The 19,090-nt window shown below is 33.0% G+C and overlaps 2 protein-coding genes across 2 annotated transcripts in view; one reads left to right on the top strand and one right to left on the bottom strand.

Annotated features, from left to right (window-relative positions):
* The window catches only part of LOC135077809 (uncharacterized), a 40,034-nt gene that overhangs the window by 1,455 nt on the left and 19,489 nt on the right, over window positions 1-19,090 (bottom strand). The window lies entirely within an intron of this gene.
* LOC135085632 (uncharacterized) lies at window positions 2,578-7,003 on the top strand. Its single transcript, XM_063980407.1, has 4 exons — window positions 2,578-4,700; window positions 4,997-5,101; window positions 5,358-5,426; window positions 5,721-7,003. Coding segments are annotated over exons 1-4 (561 nt in total). The 5' UTR covers window positions 2,578-4,698; the 3' UTR covers window positions 6,106-7,003.

Genomic DNA, 19,090 nt, shown 5'->3' on the forward strand with positions numbered 1-19,090 from the left:
TGCACTGGAACCCAACCTATATTTCGTCAACAAAATTAAAGCTACGCTGGCCTAGTGGTGCGAGTGTCAGACTTGAAAGCGATCGCTCGGGGAACCCGGTTCGAATCCACACACCGCATATAATTTTGTATTTTGTGATTTGGGCATTGGAAGTAAATAAACACAATGAGTACACCGAAGACAGAAATTATTTCTTGTGCGCAGTGCCACAAAGCTATCAAACGGAGGCAACATCTCAAATGTTCGAACTGTAATTTGACGTATGATCTTAAGTGTACCAACAAAGAAAAACTGTATCATTTAATGGACAATGAAAGAAAAGCTAAGTGGGTTTGTGACACATGTAAACGCAAAAACACTAAAAGTAAGAACAACGTAACCCCTGTTACCTTCAAGCCTACGGATAAGAAATCTCAAGAAAATAACAACAAAAAAATCACAAATAAAAAATCTAAGGAGTGTGAATCCCTTCAATTCAATGCAACTACTTCGGCTACTCCAATTGACACACCGCTACATGATGATACTGAAAATATTACTTATCGAAAAAAGAATAAAACAGTAGTCAATATTCCAACTAACAATTCCTTTGACTCTTTACAAACTGATCTGGATGAATATGAAGAGCAAGATAATATCTCATGTAGCACTCCTCAGCAACTAAATAGAAGCTGCCCGAATATTATAGTAAAGAGTCATCTAGACTATGAAGCTTTACAAGCAAAGTTTGATATTTTACAACTAAAATATGAATCAGCTGAATATCAAATTGAGCTTCTCTTGGCAGAAAACTTGTCATTAAAAAAGGAAATAGAAGAATACAAATCAAAAATGTGCAATTTGACTTCTATATACAAAAATATAGAACAACCTTCTGCAGCAAAAAGTAGATCTGACTCTGTCAAAAAATCCTTTAGAAAAAAGTCTAAAAACCAAATGAATAACTCCCTGAATACTGAACATTTTCATAAATCGTCAGAAGAGAAAGTTACTAATGCCGTTATAAAAGATAATTGCAAAAGAAATGTACTAAAACCGAGACTCAGTATCTTGAGCTCTGACTTATACAACAATATACTAAAAACAGCTAATAATACTTTCGATTCATACGACTTTTGTCATTATAAAACACCCCACAGAAGTATACTTGATTTGCTACAAACCATACATGAAAAAGCTTTGCTTTCCTAAAATTAAAGTAAAAATTCAAAATAATAAAAATAGAAACAAATGGATAACATCAGGACTAAGACTTAGTTGTAAAACTAAGCGAACGCTTAGAATTAGGTACTACAAATCAAGGGATAGTAAACATAAACATGATTACATGAAGTACTCTAGATTACTTAAAAAATGCATTAGTCAAGCCCAAAAAAATAAGAATGGTAATTTTATAAATAGCAGTAAAAATAAAACTAAAGCCGCCTGGCAAGTTATAAAAAATAGAGATAGCCATGACTGTAACAAAGATATTGACAACATTTCTATTAACAATGAAAAAATTTACGAACCGATGTGAGTAGTATGTTATTGGGCGTTCTATCTCACATTCGGTCGGTCGCAGTTGCGACCTCACTCTGTGCGATAGATCGCCCAATAACACGATCGTAAGTAAACCATGCCTGTAGTAATGCAGAATAGAATATTCCATAAAGACTTGACTTACCTTCACACGGCTACTAGCACAACATCACCTTTTTCCTTGAGTCCACGCACTTTCGATCACATGACAAAACAAACCCAATTGGAATTTACAATTCCTTTTTAGAAATCTGTATACATGGGTCAGTTTGACGTATGCCCTTATACAGCGGTAGCACCATAGGTAAACCTTAAAACCATGCGGATGAGCAGCTTGCCTCGAGAGAACACACAGAATTTACTTTTATGTAATTTTCTGTACCAGCTTGGCTCATGACTCTCCATCCAACACGAGTAAAAATGTTATACCAATAGCAGCTTACTGTTAGGTTACATCCATGTATACGAGAACCTCAAATATGAGAATTATAAACCGATTGAGTTACACACTATAATATCTTGAGTGAGAGTCAATAATAATTCATAAGTTCTATAAGATTCGTATTCATGGGCCAATATGACGCATGCCCTTATACAGCGGTAGCACCATGGGTAAACCGTTCAACCATGTGGATGAGCCGATTGCCTCGAGAGAACACACAGAATTACAGTATGTATGTATATTCTGTACCAGCTTGGCTCATGTCTCTCCATCCAACATAGGTAAAATGTTATACCAATGGCAGCTTACTGTTAGGTTACATCCAAGAATACAAAACCTAAAAGATATTCCTTATGAATTAATTAGGCTCCCACTATACACTACTAACACTTTCACACAAATTGACACAACTGACTATTGAAGGCGGAATATGCAATTTCAGCACTGTTGCGGTCCAAGTGCATAAACTGTAGCGATTTTGATAATTAAAATTAGCGAGCATCGAAAACAAATGAGTATTAAGACAATACTTTAAGTATTTGTAAATTTAAATATGTTAATAGTACGTACGAATGCAGGTTATTAATTAATTCTCTGCCATACATTAATAGTTATAGCATATTTATGATTTATCTTATAAATTGATAAGATTTTCCAAAAAGGAACTCATTAACTTATTAATTCAACAAAATAAAATAATAATATCAACCAAAAAATAATAAGTTTGTCTTTGTATATCTGTCTATGATTCTTTTAACTTGGACCAAACATACTTTGGTCTAACTTGAAGTCATAGTCAAAGAATAGTATGCAATCATTCAATATAGTCCATCATAGGTTGACTGGTAGTTCTAAAAAATAAGTTAAGAATATCAACTAAATAAAATATTAATCATATCTGCCTAATTTCTTATGACTTGGACCAAACGTAACTTCCATGTAACATGAAGTCATAGTCAAGGAGCTGTATGCAATCTTTTAATTTAATCCATCATAGGTTGACTAGTATACATTTTCATCTCAAAGCTTAGGGTTTATTTAATAAATATAAATACTAATTTATTTATTTTTATCATGCAATTATTCATCACATATTTTTATCAATACTTTCATCATAATCCATCTTTTTGAGAATAAATAAGTGACGACATGACTTATCTTAAACATAAAATGAGAGAAAAAAGCTAGTAATATAATATAAAGTATTGGTTACGTTAAATTAAAAATGATGTGACACATTTTAAAATTTACTTTGGTTTGCCGTCCCTGCAATGAACCTTGGCTCTTACACTATTATCAGAACGTCGACTAACATACCATTTTTGCTGTGTCAAACTGTAACATAAAGCGCAATGTTGCAATGCTGTTGTATTGACGTCACATTCTCATAATGCTTGAGCTCTTTGATTGCTATAAATACAAACCATACTGACGTGCTATAAAAATGATTACAAATCCATTTCTTTATATGATTTTATAGCTTGCACTGTGATGTAAGAATTATGTAAATTGTTAAATTGCATTATTCAACTATAAATCTATTGAAATGGTCCGACATCCGGTTGCTAAGTTGATGATATTTTAACGAGTAAACAATTATACCATGGCTTTGTCTCTTTATTAATTAGGTAATTATTGTAGTGAGGGATAAAAACCTGTTTTTATTCCCACATACCAACAACTATCAAACAAAAGTTATAAGGCAAAGAAGTCAAACCTAAGATGTAGATAGATAATTTATATACTCTTTATTGCACACCAAAAAAGTTGTTACGGTGTCGTATCGTTAAAAAGCGATCTCTTCCAACCAACCTTCAGAACATTACTACTACAGTACTAAAACATATTATATTGATTGACCAATAATTACGTAGGTAAAGTTTATTAACTATGTACTTCATTATTATGATCAATCGAATGAATTATGAGAACAAACCAAAACATTGTAAAACTAACTTTCGGAAGCGTAATAATTGCAATCAGGCTGAGTTGCACCATTTTATTTAAACTTTAAAAATCGTCAAAAATCTGTCTCAAACTCCTGGTGTGGACAAACTGGTCATTGTCATAGTTAAGGTCATAGGTAAATTGGTGCAAATCAACCTTAGTCTTATATTTTATATTAAGTAAATCAAGATAATTATCATGTTATCATTTCAAGTTTAATTTAAAACTAATAACGTCAAATATTTTGAAATGTTAAATATACCCACAAAATCATGCAATATTTACTATGTTTTAGTTTAAATCAAATCGTGATTTTGTAATTATATTTAATTTGTCTTCACCGTAGTATATTTTCATACAGGAATTCGCGTCATCGCCCCAGTTTTCGTAAATACCTGAGTGTGCATAAGCATTAGGCCCGGCGTGAACGCAATGCGCAAGCTGTATAAATCGACTGCAGAAAGTGATAATATTTTTTCAATAAATTTCGAATATTATGTTACATAAAAATATATGTTCATGACACAAATATTTTGTATTGAGCGGGAATCGAACATGCAACCTCTGTTATAGCGTACCGAACTACCGGTACGCCACTACTCCATAGGAGCATTGTTTTCTCGGTACGTAACGTTTGCGATGGGCCTAACCTTATTGCTGAATTATCAATATTTTCCCTTTAAATTTGGGGGCTCGCAGTATGAGCTTCATTCTGTATTTCGAAGTGCTTCAGAAGGAGGAACTAGCTCCAGTGACGTCACATCTTGAGTAAATTGTGAGTGTTCAATATGTGAGTATATTTTTTATTTTGACTATTTTTAACTGTGATATGTTTAGATTTGATGGAGAGATTCGTTAGTTTAGTTAATAGTTAGCCAAACATCATGTAAATCATGTTACTTTAAAGTTTAAGACATTAGCACTGAAGATTTAAAACTAACTTTAATGTTTTGCAGCGTTTGTCAAAGTATATACATATTTTTGACGCTGACTATAAACTGTTGTTCGTTTACTATTCGTTGCAGAGTGTACTTTCATTGCACAGGATGGAAATTATGTGACTTTGAATTGTCATTATCTTTACAGGTCTGACTCAGAGTTTGAATCCACATTCGGTGGGAGTTCCACCTCCATCATCGCTAACCCTCGTAAACATACGAAGAAGAGGAAGACTGCGCCAACTTCATCAAGGTACGTAATATAGTATGATCATTTTAATGTAACTAACATAGTATGATATTTTTATTGTAACATAGTATGATTATTTTAATGTAACTACTAAAATTTTAATGAACTATTTAATTTTTAGGAGTATTTATTATTAAATATTCTGTAGTATTATGTCTACATCTTTACATGCAATTACTTTGCTAAGGCAAAAATGTGTGATCAAAAAATGCAACCTCATAACGCAAGTTTATTAATTTATTTCTTATTAATTTCACAGATCAGACTCTGAGTGTGAAACTGTGCAGCCAGCAGCGCTGAAAAAGAAACCTGTAGCTTCTAGACCTCGGTGAGTATTAATTTGTTAAGCTTTATGCAGATATCATATCTGATGTTTTTCTACAAATGTTGTTTTCGATCTTTTTTATTGCCTAATAAATTATATTTAAACAGAGGACCTAATTAATAGGTATTTTCTACCAGCCAACTTACTAGACACATAATAGAGATAAACTAACTAGGCAGTGCAGTTAATAAGTTAGGTTAGATAGAAATACCGATTTGGAAAATACAAACAATTGATATTTTAATACATGTACACTATTTTAAGTCGTAAATAATGCTTTAATGTTTTAATTTTCAGAGCTCCAACGAAGAGTTCTACGGATCTGTTCGGGCTACTATCCGACGAAGACGAAAGTGTCGCCATCGAAAACTCTCAACGACTAAAAGTCGGTCGTCAGCAGCTGGACAGCAGCCTGACCTCGAAGGTGGCCAACGGTGTCGTGCGGCGAACGGTTCCGCTCGAGGGCGCTTATTACGTGGAGGTGCGTGTTTACAACACCAGGGACGCGCTCAAGACGCCGCCCGCGGATCGCTACAAGAAGACGCTGCACACGCTGAAGGTTCAGCTTAACACCGAAACATCGCAGTGGCGGGATCTTCAAAAATTTATGAAGACCACGAAGAAATTGTTTGAAGACCGCGAGCCAATATTTTATAATAATAAAATAAACTTTAAATCTTAGTTTTAAGTTAGTTAGTTCTATTCTGAGAATGATTTAAAATAAATAGCATCTAATATATTTTTTGTTGCATTTTCCTATAGGCTTTTAAGTTTAGTCATATATGAACATCAAGAGTTAGACTCTCGTTAATTTTCTGTTAAATCTTAAACCTAAATCTTCTTTTAGAATTTATAAGCCATAGTTTGTTGTATAATTCATAAATTGTGTAATTCCCGTTAACTGTACTACGTTATTGTTTACTAGTAAAATACCTAAAGACGTTATTTCAGCTTAAAGTGTATTGATAACATGCCTTTTTGTACTGCTTGTGGTACCCGCGTGGAAAATACGCATTGGATAGGTCACTTGAGGAGTAATGCGCACAAAAACAAATGTGCGGTTCCGGTAGAAGACGGAGTACTTAAGGTAACCTCTGCATTTAAAGGTCGTATTGCATCATTTAGAATTCCAGCAAATGTGGAACACGAGTCAACTTTACCGGATATATTTTTAAACAGTAAACGTGGAAAATTATGTAGTCTTATCGAAAAGTCGTTAAAAAAATACGTAAGTTTAAAGATAAATATTGAGTATTTTGCTAATTTCATTTTACTAAAAAATGATTCCCAAGACGTTAAATCTTTTGCCACTAAGAATATAACAATACATCGTAACTTTAACTGGAACCAAATATTTGACTCTGTTGTTAATAACTTGTGTAAAAAAGTTGAAGAATTTCAGGACCGTGACAGTGGGTGGGCCTTTCTAAATAACATTTATGTAGAGATTAATATCAATAAATTCGATCCTTTAAGTGGTTCAGGTTCTAGTTATATGGATTTGCCATTATATTTAAAAAAGAAAAAAGCATGCATCAATATCCAAAACAAAGATAGCTTTTGTTTTTTATGGAGCGTTGTCGCAGCCCTGTATCCTGCAAAACGCAACGGAGATCGTCCATCGTCCTATCCTAATTTTCAAGACGTATTGAATATTGATGGTCTAAACTTCCCTATTACTTTCACAGATATAAGAACATTTGAAAAAAATAATCAAAATATATCCATAAATGTATATTCCTTAAAAAGTAATCGCATTGTGGGTCCAATTTACAGATCAGAGTTTAAAAGAAAAACAAGGATCAATTTATTATTACTTGAAAAGGGAAACAAATCGCACTATGTTTTAATAAAAAATTTGTCACGTCTTGTTCGTACTCAAATAACAAAGCATCATGGCACGATATACTTTTGTGATGATTGTATGCTGTTTTTTTCGTCTGAAGAGAAACTTAATAGTCACACTTGTTGCGGTGTGACTACCGTGCTTCCGGAACATGGTAGTTGTCTTCATTTTAAAAATTTTAATCGGAAACAGGATGTTCCTTTTGTGGTGTACGCCGACTTTGAAACTCTACTTAAACCAATAACGACTTGTGAGCCTGATCCAAATTGTAGTTTTACGTTAAATCGTACACAACACATTCCAGCAGCTTTTGCTTATCGCATTGTTTGCTCATTTGATAGCAAACTTAATCGATTCATTTCGTACCGCGGTCGCGACTGTGTTCAAAAATTTCTCAAATGTCTGTATAGAGACGTAGAAAAAATTTATGAAATTTTAAACGTTGAAGTGCCAATGGTGTTTAACGAAAGTGATGCCAAAATGCATGCCAAAGCTGACGTGTGTCATATTTGCAATAGTCTCCTGCTATTTGACAAAGTAAGAGACCATTGTCACTTGACAGGCTGCTACCGAGGTGCTGCTCACCAGTACTGCAATTTACAGTACAGTCTCCCAAAACTAGTTCCTATTTTTTTTCATAATTTAGCAGGCTATGATTGTCATTTATTCATTAAGGAATTGGCTGATAGTTTGGGTACTATTAAAGTAATACCTAAGAATAAAGAAAACTATATTTCATTCACAAAATTTTTAAAAATGTCTGATGGGAAATTTGCTCAATTAAGATTTGTAGACTCGTTTAAATTTCTAGGCACAAGCTTAGAAAAATTAGCAAACGGTTTAGACAAAGCAGATTTCATTCACTTAAAACAATGTTTTGCTAAAGAAAACGAATTTAAATTAATGACTCGCAAAGGTATTTATCCCTACGACCACATGAAATCTTGGAGATCGTTCTCTGAGAGACAACTTCCTCCCAAAGAAAGCTTCTATAATACTTTAACTGACGAAGGTATCAGCGATGAAGATTACATGCATGCACAAGTGATTTGGGATACTTTTAACATAAGCAATATGGGAGAATATACAGATCTTTATCTCAAAACCGACGTCTATTTACTAACAGACGTCTTTGAAAATTTTAGAGCGGTTTGTAAAAAGCAATATCACTTAGATCCTGCTTTTTACTTAACAGCTCCGAGCTTATCATTTGACGCAATGTTGCTGAAAACAGGAGTAGAGTTAGAGTTATTGTCTGACTTAGAAATTATACGTCTCATACAGAAAGGAATACGGGGTGGAATTTGTTTATGTTCTACTAGACATGCTCAGGCGAATAATATTTACATGGATAATTATGATGAAACTAAAACGGATTCATTTCTCATATATATCGACTGTAATAATCTTTATGGTTATAGTATGTGCCAGTCTTTGCCAGTATCCCATTTCAGATTTTTGAAACAGCACGAAATTGATCAATTACAAATTATGAACGTGCGCGACGATGCGGATTTTGGGTTTATTCTTGAAGTTGATTTATTATATCCGGAAGAATTGCATTGTATTCACAACGATTATCCATTTTGCGCGGAGAAATTCATACCTCCGGGAGGTAAAACTTCTAAATTAGTACCAAACTTATATTCAAAATACCAATATGTGATTCACTACGTTCATTTAAAGACTTGTTTAAACCATGGTCTAATTTTACAAAAAATTCATCGAGTTGTGACTTTTAAACAAAGCAAATTTTTAGCGCAATATATAAATCTTAACACAGAACTGAGAAAGAAAGCAGTAACACCATTCCAACAAGATTTATTCAAACTTATGAATAATTCTGTTTTTGGGAAAACATTAGAAGACACTGAACGTAGAGTAGACATCAAATTAGTCAATCAGTGGCAGGACGATACCAATCGAACAAACCGGTCTCTCTCTGCTGCAAAGTTAATTTCTCGACCAAACTTCCATAGCGCCACCATTTTCTCCGAAAACTTAGTGGCTATTCAAATGAAACCGGAAAGAATTATATTAGATAAACCAATTTACATTGGCTTTGCCGTTTTAGAACTTTCTAAAAGTCACATGTACCAGTTTCATTACTCTGTAATAAAGCCTCACTACGGAGATAGAGTACGACTATGCTATACAGACACCGATAGCTTTATCTACCAAATAGAAACAAATGATTTTTACGTAGATATAAAGCAACATTTCTTACAATATTTCGATACCAGTAATTACGCTCTGAAAAATCAGTATGACCTTCCGATTCGAAACAAAAAAGTACCTGGTCTATTCAAAGACGAACTTGGCGGATGTATAATGACTGAATTTGTAGGGTTGAGATCAAAGTTGTATTGCATTAAAACTGATTCTAATGTCATTAAAAAGGCAAAAGGAATAAGAAAAAATGTTATTAAGCACTTGGAGGCATCTGATTATAGTAACGCATTACTAAACGATAAAATAGTGCGTAGGAAAAATATTCTCTTTAAATGTATAAAGCATAATATTTTTACACAGACTGTTAATAAGATTGCTTTGTCAAATGCGGATGACAAACGTTTTATATTGCAAGACAAAATATCCACAATGGCATGGGGGCATAGCTCTTTGTTGTAATAAATAACTTTAAGCTGAAATAAATATTAAATATAAATAATTTTTATGTAAAATAGGTACGTTAGTTTTAGACTTTATTGTTAAATTTAATATTATATTGCATTTTCTGTTAGCATTACTTTTTACTTACTTATAAAAATAAATCATTTTCAGAATATTTTTTTTTGGTTTTCTTACAAAATTCCTTACCTGCTAAATTAAATTGATATTTTGTTTTTTTATTTATAAAATTCAAGCAAAAGAAACATTCGACAATACTGATTGTCATGTTTATGTACACGTGCTGAGTATTATGTAGGTCGTCAGTGACGACGATATTAATTATAAACTCAGCAAAATGTGATTGATTCCTCAACTCGGTTATTTTCTTACCATTCACACTTTGTCTCTGACGAACGTTGTACTACAGTGCGATTGCTTCTATTCTTGTAAGTATTTATTTCGAAGTTTGTGTAACACTTTGTTTTACGTTAAAAATATTTTTACTAATGAAACTTTATTTTGTTATAGATAATGGCTCAATCTCCTGACATCATGTTATCCCAGTACGCTCAAGATCCGCTGGAGGGATTTACGCAAGAATTTCCGGAGCTGTGTTCCAGACTCCACGCGCACGCTGTTCAAAGACAAGTGAAAAAGCCTAAGAATAAAAAAGGTGTTTCAAAAAGAAGACTAGGACCGACGAAATCCTATGTGATAACGAAAAATCAGAAAGGAAAGAGGCTCATCAAAATAGAAGTGATTGATATTGTGAGTGATATGGGATCGGCTTCATCCTCAGAAATCACCGACCAAGAGGATAATGTGCTGATCAGCGCACAATACGTGGTCCAGGATTCCTACGACGAAATCATGGACCTCACTGACAATCTTGTTCAAAAAATATCGAAAAAACTTTGTGGTGATAACTTTTAGTGTTTTTTAAGTGTATAGTTTTAATGTAAGTATTAAGTTTTTATTAAAGTGTAACGCAAACTTGTAAATTAATATGTAATTATAAGAATAGAAGCAATCACACTGTAGTACATTAACCGAAAATTATCAGTCTTTTTGTACTTATTATATTAACTTAATCAGGCAATAATTTTATTTTCTTTCTTTTTTTCTTTTGGTGACGATAAAATTAAGGTTTCATGTGTTTTTATTACAAGTGTTTTTGAAAATATAGTCTTACAGTAACAAGTGTCTTCTTATTTTGATCGTTCGTTCAACCAAATGACGTCCACTACTGGACAAAGGCCTTAGGATTTCCATATTTTGTATTCCAGTTAAATTAAACAACCTTTTTTATCAATAAATAATCAGTTTATTAACATTTCATTACACCTTATTAAACATTTCATATCCATTTAGAGAACTCTATGTTTTATGCAAAATACATTTTTCAAAACACATTATTTTTATGAATTAAACAATGAAAATGATTATATGTACATTAGAAATATTTAATAAATTTATTTGATTTGATTTGATTTAGAAAGAATTTAAACTCAATAGTTTACATTATACTGCTACATTTTTTTCAACACACCATTTCTTTATACACATCACATTTTTTAATGCACAATATTTCTTATGAGTAAAACAGTTAAATAATGTGGGGTTATCAAAACAATAAAGTTTGTAAAGAGTACTTAAACTTGGAGCGCCTAAACAAGTTACGTCTAAAACGTCATTTTGATTACATAAATTATGCACCCATTTGATCTTTTCTTCTCCTTTTACTAAGATATATTTACCTTTTAAATAAGGTACGATAAGTCTTTGAAATTCTCTATAGTCAATATATCCTTCACTCCATCGATAGCCTCTGTTTTTTTCGATCCAGCAAACTTGCTTTTTCTCTTCAGCAGTCAATGAAGAGAACGGGTATGGAGGCTTAATCAAAAATATGTGAGTATGCTCTTGGGTAGCTATAGCAAATTCTTTTATTATAAATTCATTTTTGCTATTTTTAAATCCTTGCAGATCTACGATTATATTGCTATTCATGATATTTTCTTAACGATATTACTCAAAGGTTTGTATTCAAATATACAATCGTTTAGAATCAAGCAATAAGCAGCTGTCTGATCTGGTATCTCTTGGTCTGTTTCAATTTCAACTCTTACATCGATCGAACCTTTTAAAGTTTCGTGTTGTCTTGAACAGTCGATAACAAATAAGGGAGCTACGTCTCTGAATTCTTTCAAGCTCAACAACGGCTCTGACCGGCGTCCGTGATACGACTGCTGAAATCTTGAATACTGTTCATATAATAAAGCAATTTTTTCTTCTGAAAAACTGACATTTAGTCCTTCATACGGATAATATGTTGAATTTAAAAAGACCCTTACATCTCGTACGTGACAATGATCAAATTCTGCCATTGACAACACAGCGTTATGTTTGCGATTGGTTTGTAAGGCAATTACAACAAATCGTGGTTTTTCTATTTGCGATGAAGTTTTAATTGACCAAGTATGTTTACGTGTTTTAGGCAGTAATGGGTATTCATACAGATCCCAATTACGAAACACTAATGGAATAGCTCGATCTTTCTCCAAGTGTTTCAATAGGTTTATCCTCTCACGGTCTGAAACTTTGATGTGTGGAACGCGCCAAATAATTTTATTGATTATTATGTCATCTACAACTTCACCTGCATTTAACTTGACCGCATTAAGGTTAGTATTACTTCTCAGTAACACTAACTCGTGTTTACAGTTAATGATAATTTTTTCATAATCCTCTGCAAATCCTAGTATCCTATTTAATGGTATAGATGCAGAAAATGCTCCACCACTAGCATTGTTTGTTCCCGCGGTTGACCAGCCCCAAACTCGACCACATTTGGATTCATTTTCATTTAAGGATAGGTAAGATTTCATTGTTGTAGTAATACCAGCATTCTTAATTTTATCTATTTCAACTCCATTAAGTTCATATCTTATGTCTTGGAAGAGAAATAAGCCTGGATTATTAACGAAGTGTACATTTGATACTTTTTCTTTGGTGGTGCTGTTATACACAACTACTTTACCTTCGATATATAGACTACTAAGTGAAGGTAACACGTACAAGTCTTGTTGGTTGATCGGTATTCGTATTTCATCATTCTTGTTGAAACTTGTTACGTATGGTTTGTACGAATGGTACTCGAAACTTTCAATGCTGTTATCATATGATGTTTGTTGAGATATATTTAAAATATTCATTTTATTAAACCAATTAATTTGAGAAATTCTTTATTGGTCTTGGTTAGCTTCTTTTTTAGCTGAAGCGGTCTGTCTTTCTGGAATGTTCTTTTAGAACTGACTGGAGTAAGCAATGTAGAAGGATTTTTATTGAAGTTAATCATTTTTTTCTGAAATGTAAATACAGTTGTACTTCTTCACCTCGTAAGTTTATCTCTTTGTTTTCAGCGTCCAACAGCCTGATGCTGATAGCACTTATAGAACTTTGGTTGACAGGAAAATAAATCAAATTTTTAGGTATTTCAATTATTCGATAACCAGGTGGTACATTAGGCACGAATTCATAAATTATATGGCTTGCTTTCCCGTTCACAAATGAACCACTGACTACATCGCATTCGATCCTCACAATGGTTGTTGATAGAATGCTCACAGGATACTTTGATTCAGTACTTATATTTGCATTTATTGTTTCCATTCCAAAACCTAATATTTTACCAATTGAGCCACTTTTATTAAAATGAACGTCTTCAGAACAATAAATATTTGTTTTCAATGTGTTATTATTGCAAGTAAGATTTAATGTAGTGTTCTTGATGTTATTTTTTAAATAATCACAAATATCCTGAAGCTCGTAAGACCCTTCAGGAATTTCGATGATCTCATTTTCACCATAGTAAAACTTGTTGTTTCTTTCATCTATGTTGGGAATTGAATTGAAGGTTGAAAAACATAAAAGACCGCATTCGTAGTCCTCTCGAAGCTCTAAAGTTGGTGAATAATTTGTTGTTAAGGAGGCTCCTGTTCCGGTTATAGACACAGTGAAAGACATTATTATACTGATACTTTTATTTATAAATTTCATTATATAAATGTTTTTTCCAATAATTCCTTAAAAATTTCAAACACAAATGACCACAGTTTATTGTACCAAAGGCTTGATATCGTACATAATTATAGTTTATAGGTAAATTATTAAAATATTTGACTAATTCCAACGGTGGTTTTAAATTACCAAAACTGTCATAATATTCAACGTAATCATATTGCTTTACAAAGGCCACCCAATGTGTTCCAGGATTTTTGTTAATATCTAAATTCATGATAGCACATTCTATCTTATTTGGTTTCGCAGGTAATGTATCTCGCATGAATACACCACGAAAGAATGGAATATCACTAGCATGTTCTAATATATCCAGGTTAGTGAGCGCACGTCTAGGTAGCCGCTTAATTAGTTTTTTGACGGATTGAGATATAAACCAGCTCCTTTTTTATGAGGTTTTATATACAGTCCTTTTCCAAGGGCTACCGCTTCCATCATTCTGTTGTGCCTTTCTGATTCCATTAGACTCTTTTGTGCGGCTTTAGAATCATTAACAGCTTTTGCTATACCAGCTGCACCTCCCGCAAGAGAACCTAAAGCTGATAACCCCGCAAATATAGGAATAAGTGGTAAAAGTCCTCCAGATTTTGGAAGAGGAATACATCGAGGTAATCGTATTCCTTTTTTGCTACCGAAAAGTTTTTTTGCAGCTGCATAAGCATATTTTATAGCCGAGTTATTATCTTTAGATTTCAGTTTTTTTAATTTTAATTTTATTTTCTTTATCCCTTTCTTAAATGATGTTATGCCTCCACCGGCTCTGATTTTAGCTTTCATCGCATTTTTAACTATCCATGAAGCTATTTTTTCTCCTTTTCCAACATCTTTTGATTTTAGTCTTTTCTTAGCCATATTTAACAATTCTAAATCAGCCTTTTGTCGAACACCAGAGTCTTTATTCAAATAAGCAATATCGTGGTGCATACAAGCCTCGTCCAATTTGTTGATCCCTCGATCGCCTTGAAGTAATCGTTTCTGAAGTTTAGTTCCAGGACCACAAAATTGATAACCAGGTAAATGTAACTCAAACGGTAAATGATCTATCAATGTATTAATTATACCACTGCCTCCCTTCATTGATTATCATAAAGTGAGTTATAGGAGAATTTATGATTTATTTATATACCTACACCACACATTCACTTTTGTCAACCCAACTGTTTTCCTTATCACTTAAGCCCAACCATTTAACAAAAAGTTTGTTTCCTTTCCTTTTTATAACTTTCTCGATAAGATAAAGATCAGGCAGTTTAGTTTTTTGTAATTCATATCCGTAAAAAGAACCAAGAATAATTTGATTGTGTTTATCTTCAATTTGATACGTTTGAGGATTTGTTTGTTTAATTTTTATGATACGAAAAATTTCGGTAGACCAATTAGGTGTATAACCTTTATAAAAATCTCCTTTGAATTTACTTATACGAACAAAGTCGCCAACTTGAAAAGTTGACCGTTTACGCGTTTGTGGAATCTGGCTTTTGATAATATTAGATCTAACGACAGTCTCATTGGAATTATTAACATTTATTGGTTTGAATTTAGTAACCCGATGAAAAGTGTTATTGTACTGCTGTACAACTGCATCTAAATTATTTTTAAACCATTGATAACGACCGCATAAACTAAATACTTTGTAGAGATGAGATTTTATCGTTCTTATTACTCGTTCTACAATTGCCGCCTTTTTAATCGAGTATGTGGAATAATGATTTATGTTATAACTTTTTGTTAACTGTTTAAAACAATCGTTATAAAACTCTGTACCCAGATCTGTTTGCAAATGTTTAGGCTTTCTTGTTGATTCGATAAATATACTTCTCATTGCATTCGTAACACTTTGTTTAGATTTGGACTTCAACGGTCTAACCCATACGTATTTTGAAAAAGCATCAATTACAACTAGAACATATTTATATCCTTTATTAAATGATGAATATTTTTGAAAATCCATAAGGTCAGCTTGCCATAAATCATCTATCCCTTTAATAATCGTATGTCGGCGGATGAAATTTCTTCTCGCTGCTTTGTGTAGCTCGTTGACTATATCTTGTTTACTCATTCTTGATAGATTTTGCTGCAATCATCCGATCGATTTCTTCTTTTGTGTAATAAAATGTAGATAAATTATTAGTAGTTAATTTTTCCAAATTATTAAGATACTTCTTAATATTACTTTGAATGGTTTTCAATTCATTTTTAAAATCTTGAACACATTTATCCACATACTCTTTATTTACAGCCTCATCATCTTTTCTAGGGGTTGGTAATCCTTTTAATCTCGATGATTTTAAATCAAAGTCGCCTGCATCTGACCTTACTAATGTGTCATCAGTAAGAATATTAGTAAACTCAGACAATCGTAAACGCTTATGAATGTGATGACCAAATTTATCTATATTCATTGCCGTCTGCTCGGCTTCTGTAGTGTAATAGTACTGCCAAACCCTCCTGTTGGGAGCTTTATATATTTTATATCTTTTATGATACCAGCTTCATGCAATTCCTCTATTATTGAATAAATTTCATTTTGTACTCCAGTGTTACCAGCTGCCCATGACCCAAATAGTAATTTTAACCTTTCCACTAATTCATTTGGATCATCCCAATAAACCAAATCAGTATCCTTCTTAACTTCTTTCAAAATATCGACACCTTCACCTCGTGGGAGACTTTCTACACTACTTGTGTGACTTCTAGAGAACTTAAACAAAGGTTTGATCACGTTCATATATTTAAATCCTTTGTTACTGTTTATTGGTTTTGATGCATCACAGTTTCGTTTGTGTGCATTGGTATCTATAAGTACTAATTTATAATTTTGTAAGTCCTCATTTGTAATCATTTTTAAATCTGGAGTTTTTTTGTACAATAATTCTTTTAAGCCAGGAGTTTTTTTTAGGCTACGGTTTCCAATTTTCAAAATGCGATCATCATCATGAACACGCGTATTGCCGAGCATCAGCTTTCCCTTTACATTTCTAATACCATAAGGTACATCACTCATCACTTCAGATGACACCGACCATGATAAAGATTCGTTATTGATACTCGGTGACGATTGAAGAGATTTAAATGAGTTTTCATGGACATCGTAATCCACCGAGGGCGATGTAGTAAGGGTTTTGTTAGATGTTTTGCAAACATCTATATTATCTAAATCGTCTTCATCATTGTCACGATCTTCATAATCTTCAGTAGAAGTATTTGATGCTTCACTTTCACTGTATTTAGCTCTTTTAGCTTCTGAATTTTGCTCCAATCCTTCATTTATAAGACGTTTTTCATCAGTTTGGTTTGTTAATAGTTTCAGCGGGTTAATGATAGGTTTAAATATTGTGTCCAAAGCCATATCATTTGAATTTTTTACATCTTTAATCATTTCTACTTTTCTTTTTACAGCTGCAGCAGATTTTACTATTTGTTCCTTTAAATTTCGTTCCATTATTAAGATTCCTGCTCTGTTTGACTTCTCTAATTAAACTGAGTGTTTGCTAACTTAACATCTATACTTATAAAAAGTTTAGTCCATTACTATGAATGTATCAAACTTCATTCGATAACAGCCTTTGTTTCGTTCACAATCCTTATTGATGACCACATAACTGTAAGGTTTACTCCATACAGTTGAGCACATTTCACGAAACTGCGACCATGACATGTCAGACCCAACATGTTCATCGTAAACGTGTCTTAGATTTACATCATCTTGCTTAAACAATATAATAAGATTAGCATTATCTCTTACCAGTTGTTTAGGTATTTTAGTATAAGTTTGATTCATATAAAAACAATCAATGTTTTTATGCCGACCCATGGCGAAATAATCGCGTATATTGTTTTGATTTTCACAAGCAACATCGTCAAATATGATAATTGAGTCAGGCAATGCTTCGTGGGGCCTCAAAATTTCACTATTATGATTATACTTGTTATAAGATGTACCTGCAACCTTGTCCAATACTTTTTCTAAAAATACGTACTTAGGTTGGTATAAAGACTTAGAGTACACATACAGGTTACGAAAACGTGGTCCATCCTTATGTAACAATAAACTGATAACTAAATTGGTCTTCCCACAGTTCGATGGACCGCACACGATACTACGTATAGTATTTGGCAATAATTTCCCGTGACGCTTAGGCTTGTTCGATGCTTCAGGACAGACGCATTCCAATTTAAGTGATTCTTTTTGTTTCAGAAATTTCATAACAGAATTTTTAACTCGACTGTCGTGATCGGTGGATTTCAAAGAACTGATGACAATATACTCACACCGATGATTAAAAGATGTAGTTCGAAAAAGGTTCATATTCATCGTACATTACTGCAGGCATGGTTTACTTACGATCGTGTTATTGGGCGATCTATCGCACAGAGTGAGGTCGCGACTGCGACCGATCGAATGTGAGATAGAACGCCCAATAACATACTACTGATGTGTATAGCTGAAGAATTTAATAGGCATTTCATTGACACATCGAATTTACAAACAAATAAATCAAATGTTTATCAGGAAACTAGTTTTAGTGTCTTGGGTGGTTCTATGTATCTAAGACCTGTGACTAATGATGAACTAAGGAGACAAATACTCACTTTAAATAATACAAAATCTGAAGGACCTGATGAAATTTGTACAGAGGTAATAAAAACATGTATTGACGAACTAACTCCTATCTTGACTTACCTGGTAAACTTATCTTTTGAAAGAGGTGAATATCCTCAACGACTAAAATACTCTATTGTAAAGCCAATACATAAAAAAGGTTCCAGGAATGACATAGCCAATTACAGACCTATAACTCTGATACCAATTTTTTCCAAGATCTTTGAAAAGTGTATGTTTGACAGATTGATGAGTTATTGTACAGATCTCAACCTAATCAATAAAAACCAATACGGATTCCAAAAACAAAAATCAACTACACTAGCCATGTTCGCATTATTTCAAGAAGTTGTAACTAGGGTGGACTTAAAAATGCTTACAACAGTTTTGTTTTTGGATATGTCAAAGGCATTTGATTCGGTTAATCATAGCATCCTGCTTCGGAAATTAGAGGGTATAGGTGTTAGAGGACTACCTCTCCAATGGTTTGAGTCATACCTTAAAAATAGATATCAGTCTGTTATT

This window comes from Ostrinia nubilalis, chromosome 2 (genome assembly GCF_963855985.1).
Source record: "Ostrinia nubilalis chromosome 2, ilOstNubi1.1, whole genome shotgun sequence".
Lineage (NCBI taxonomy): Eukaryota > Metazoa > Arthropoda > Insecta > Lepidoptera > Crambidae > Ostrinia > Ostrinia nubilalis.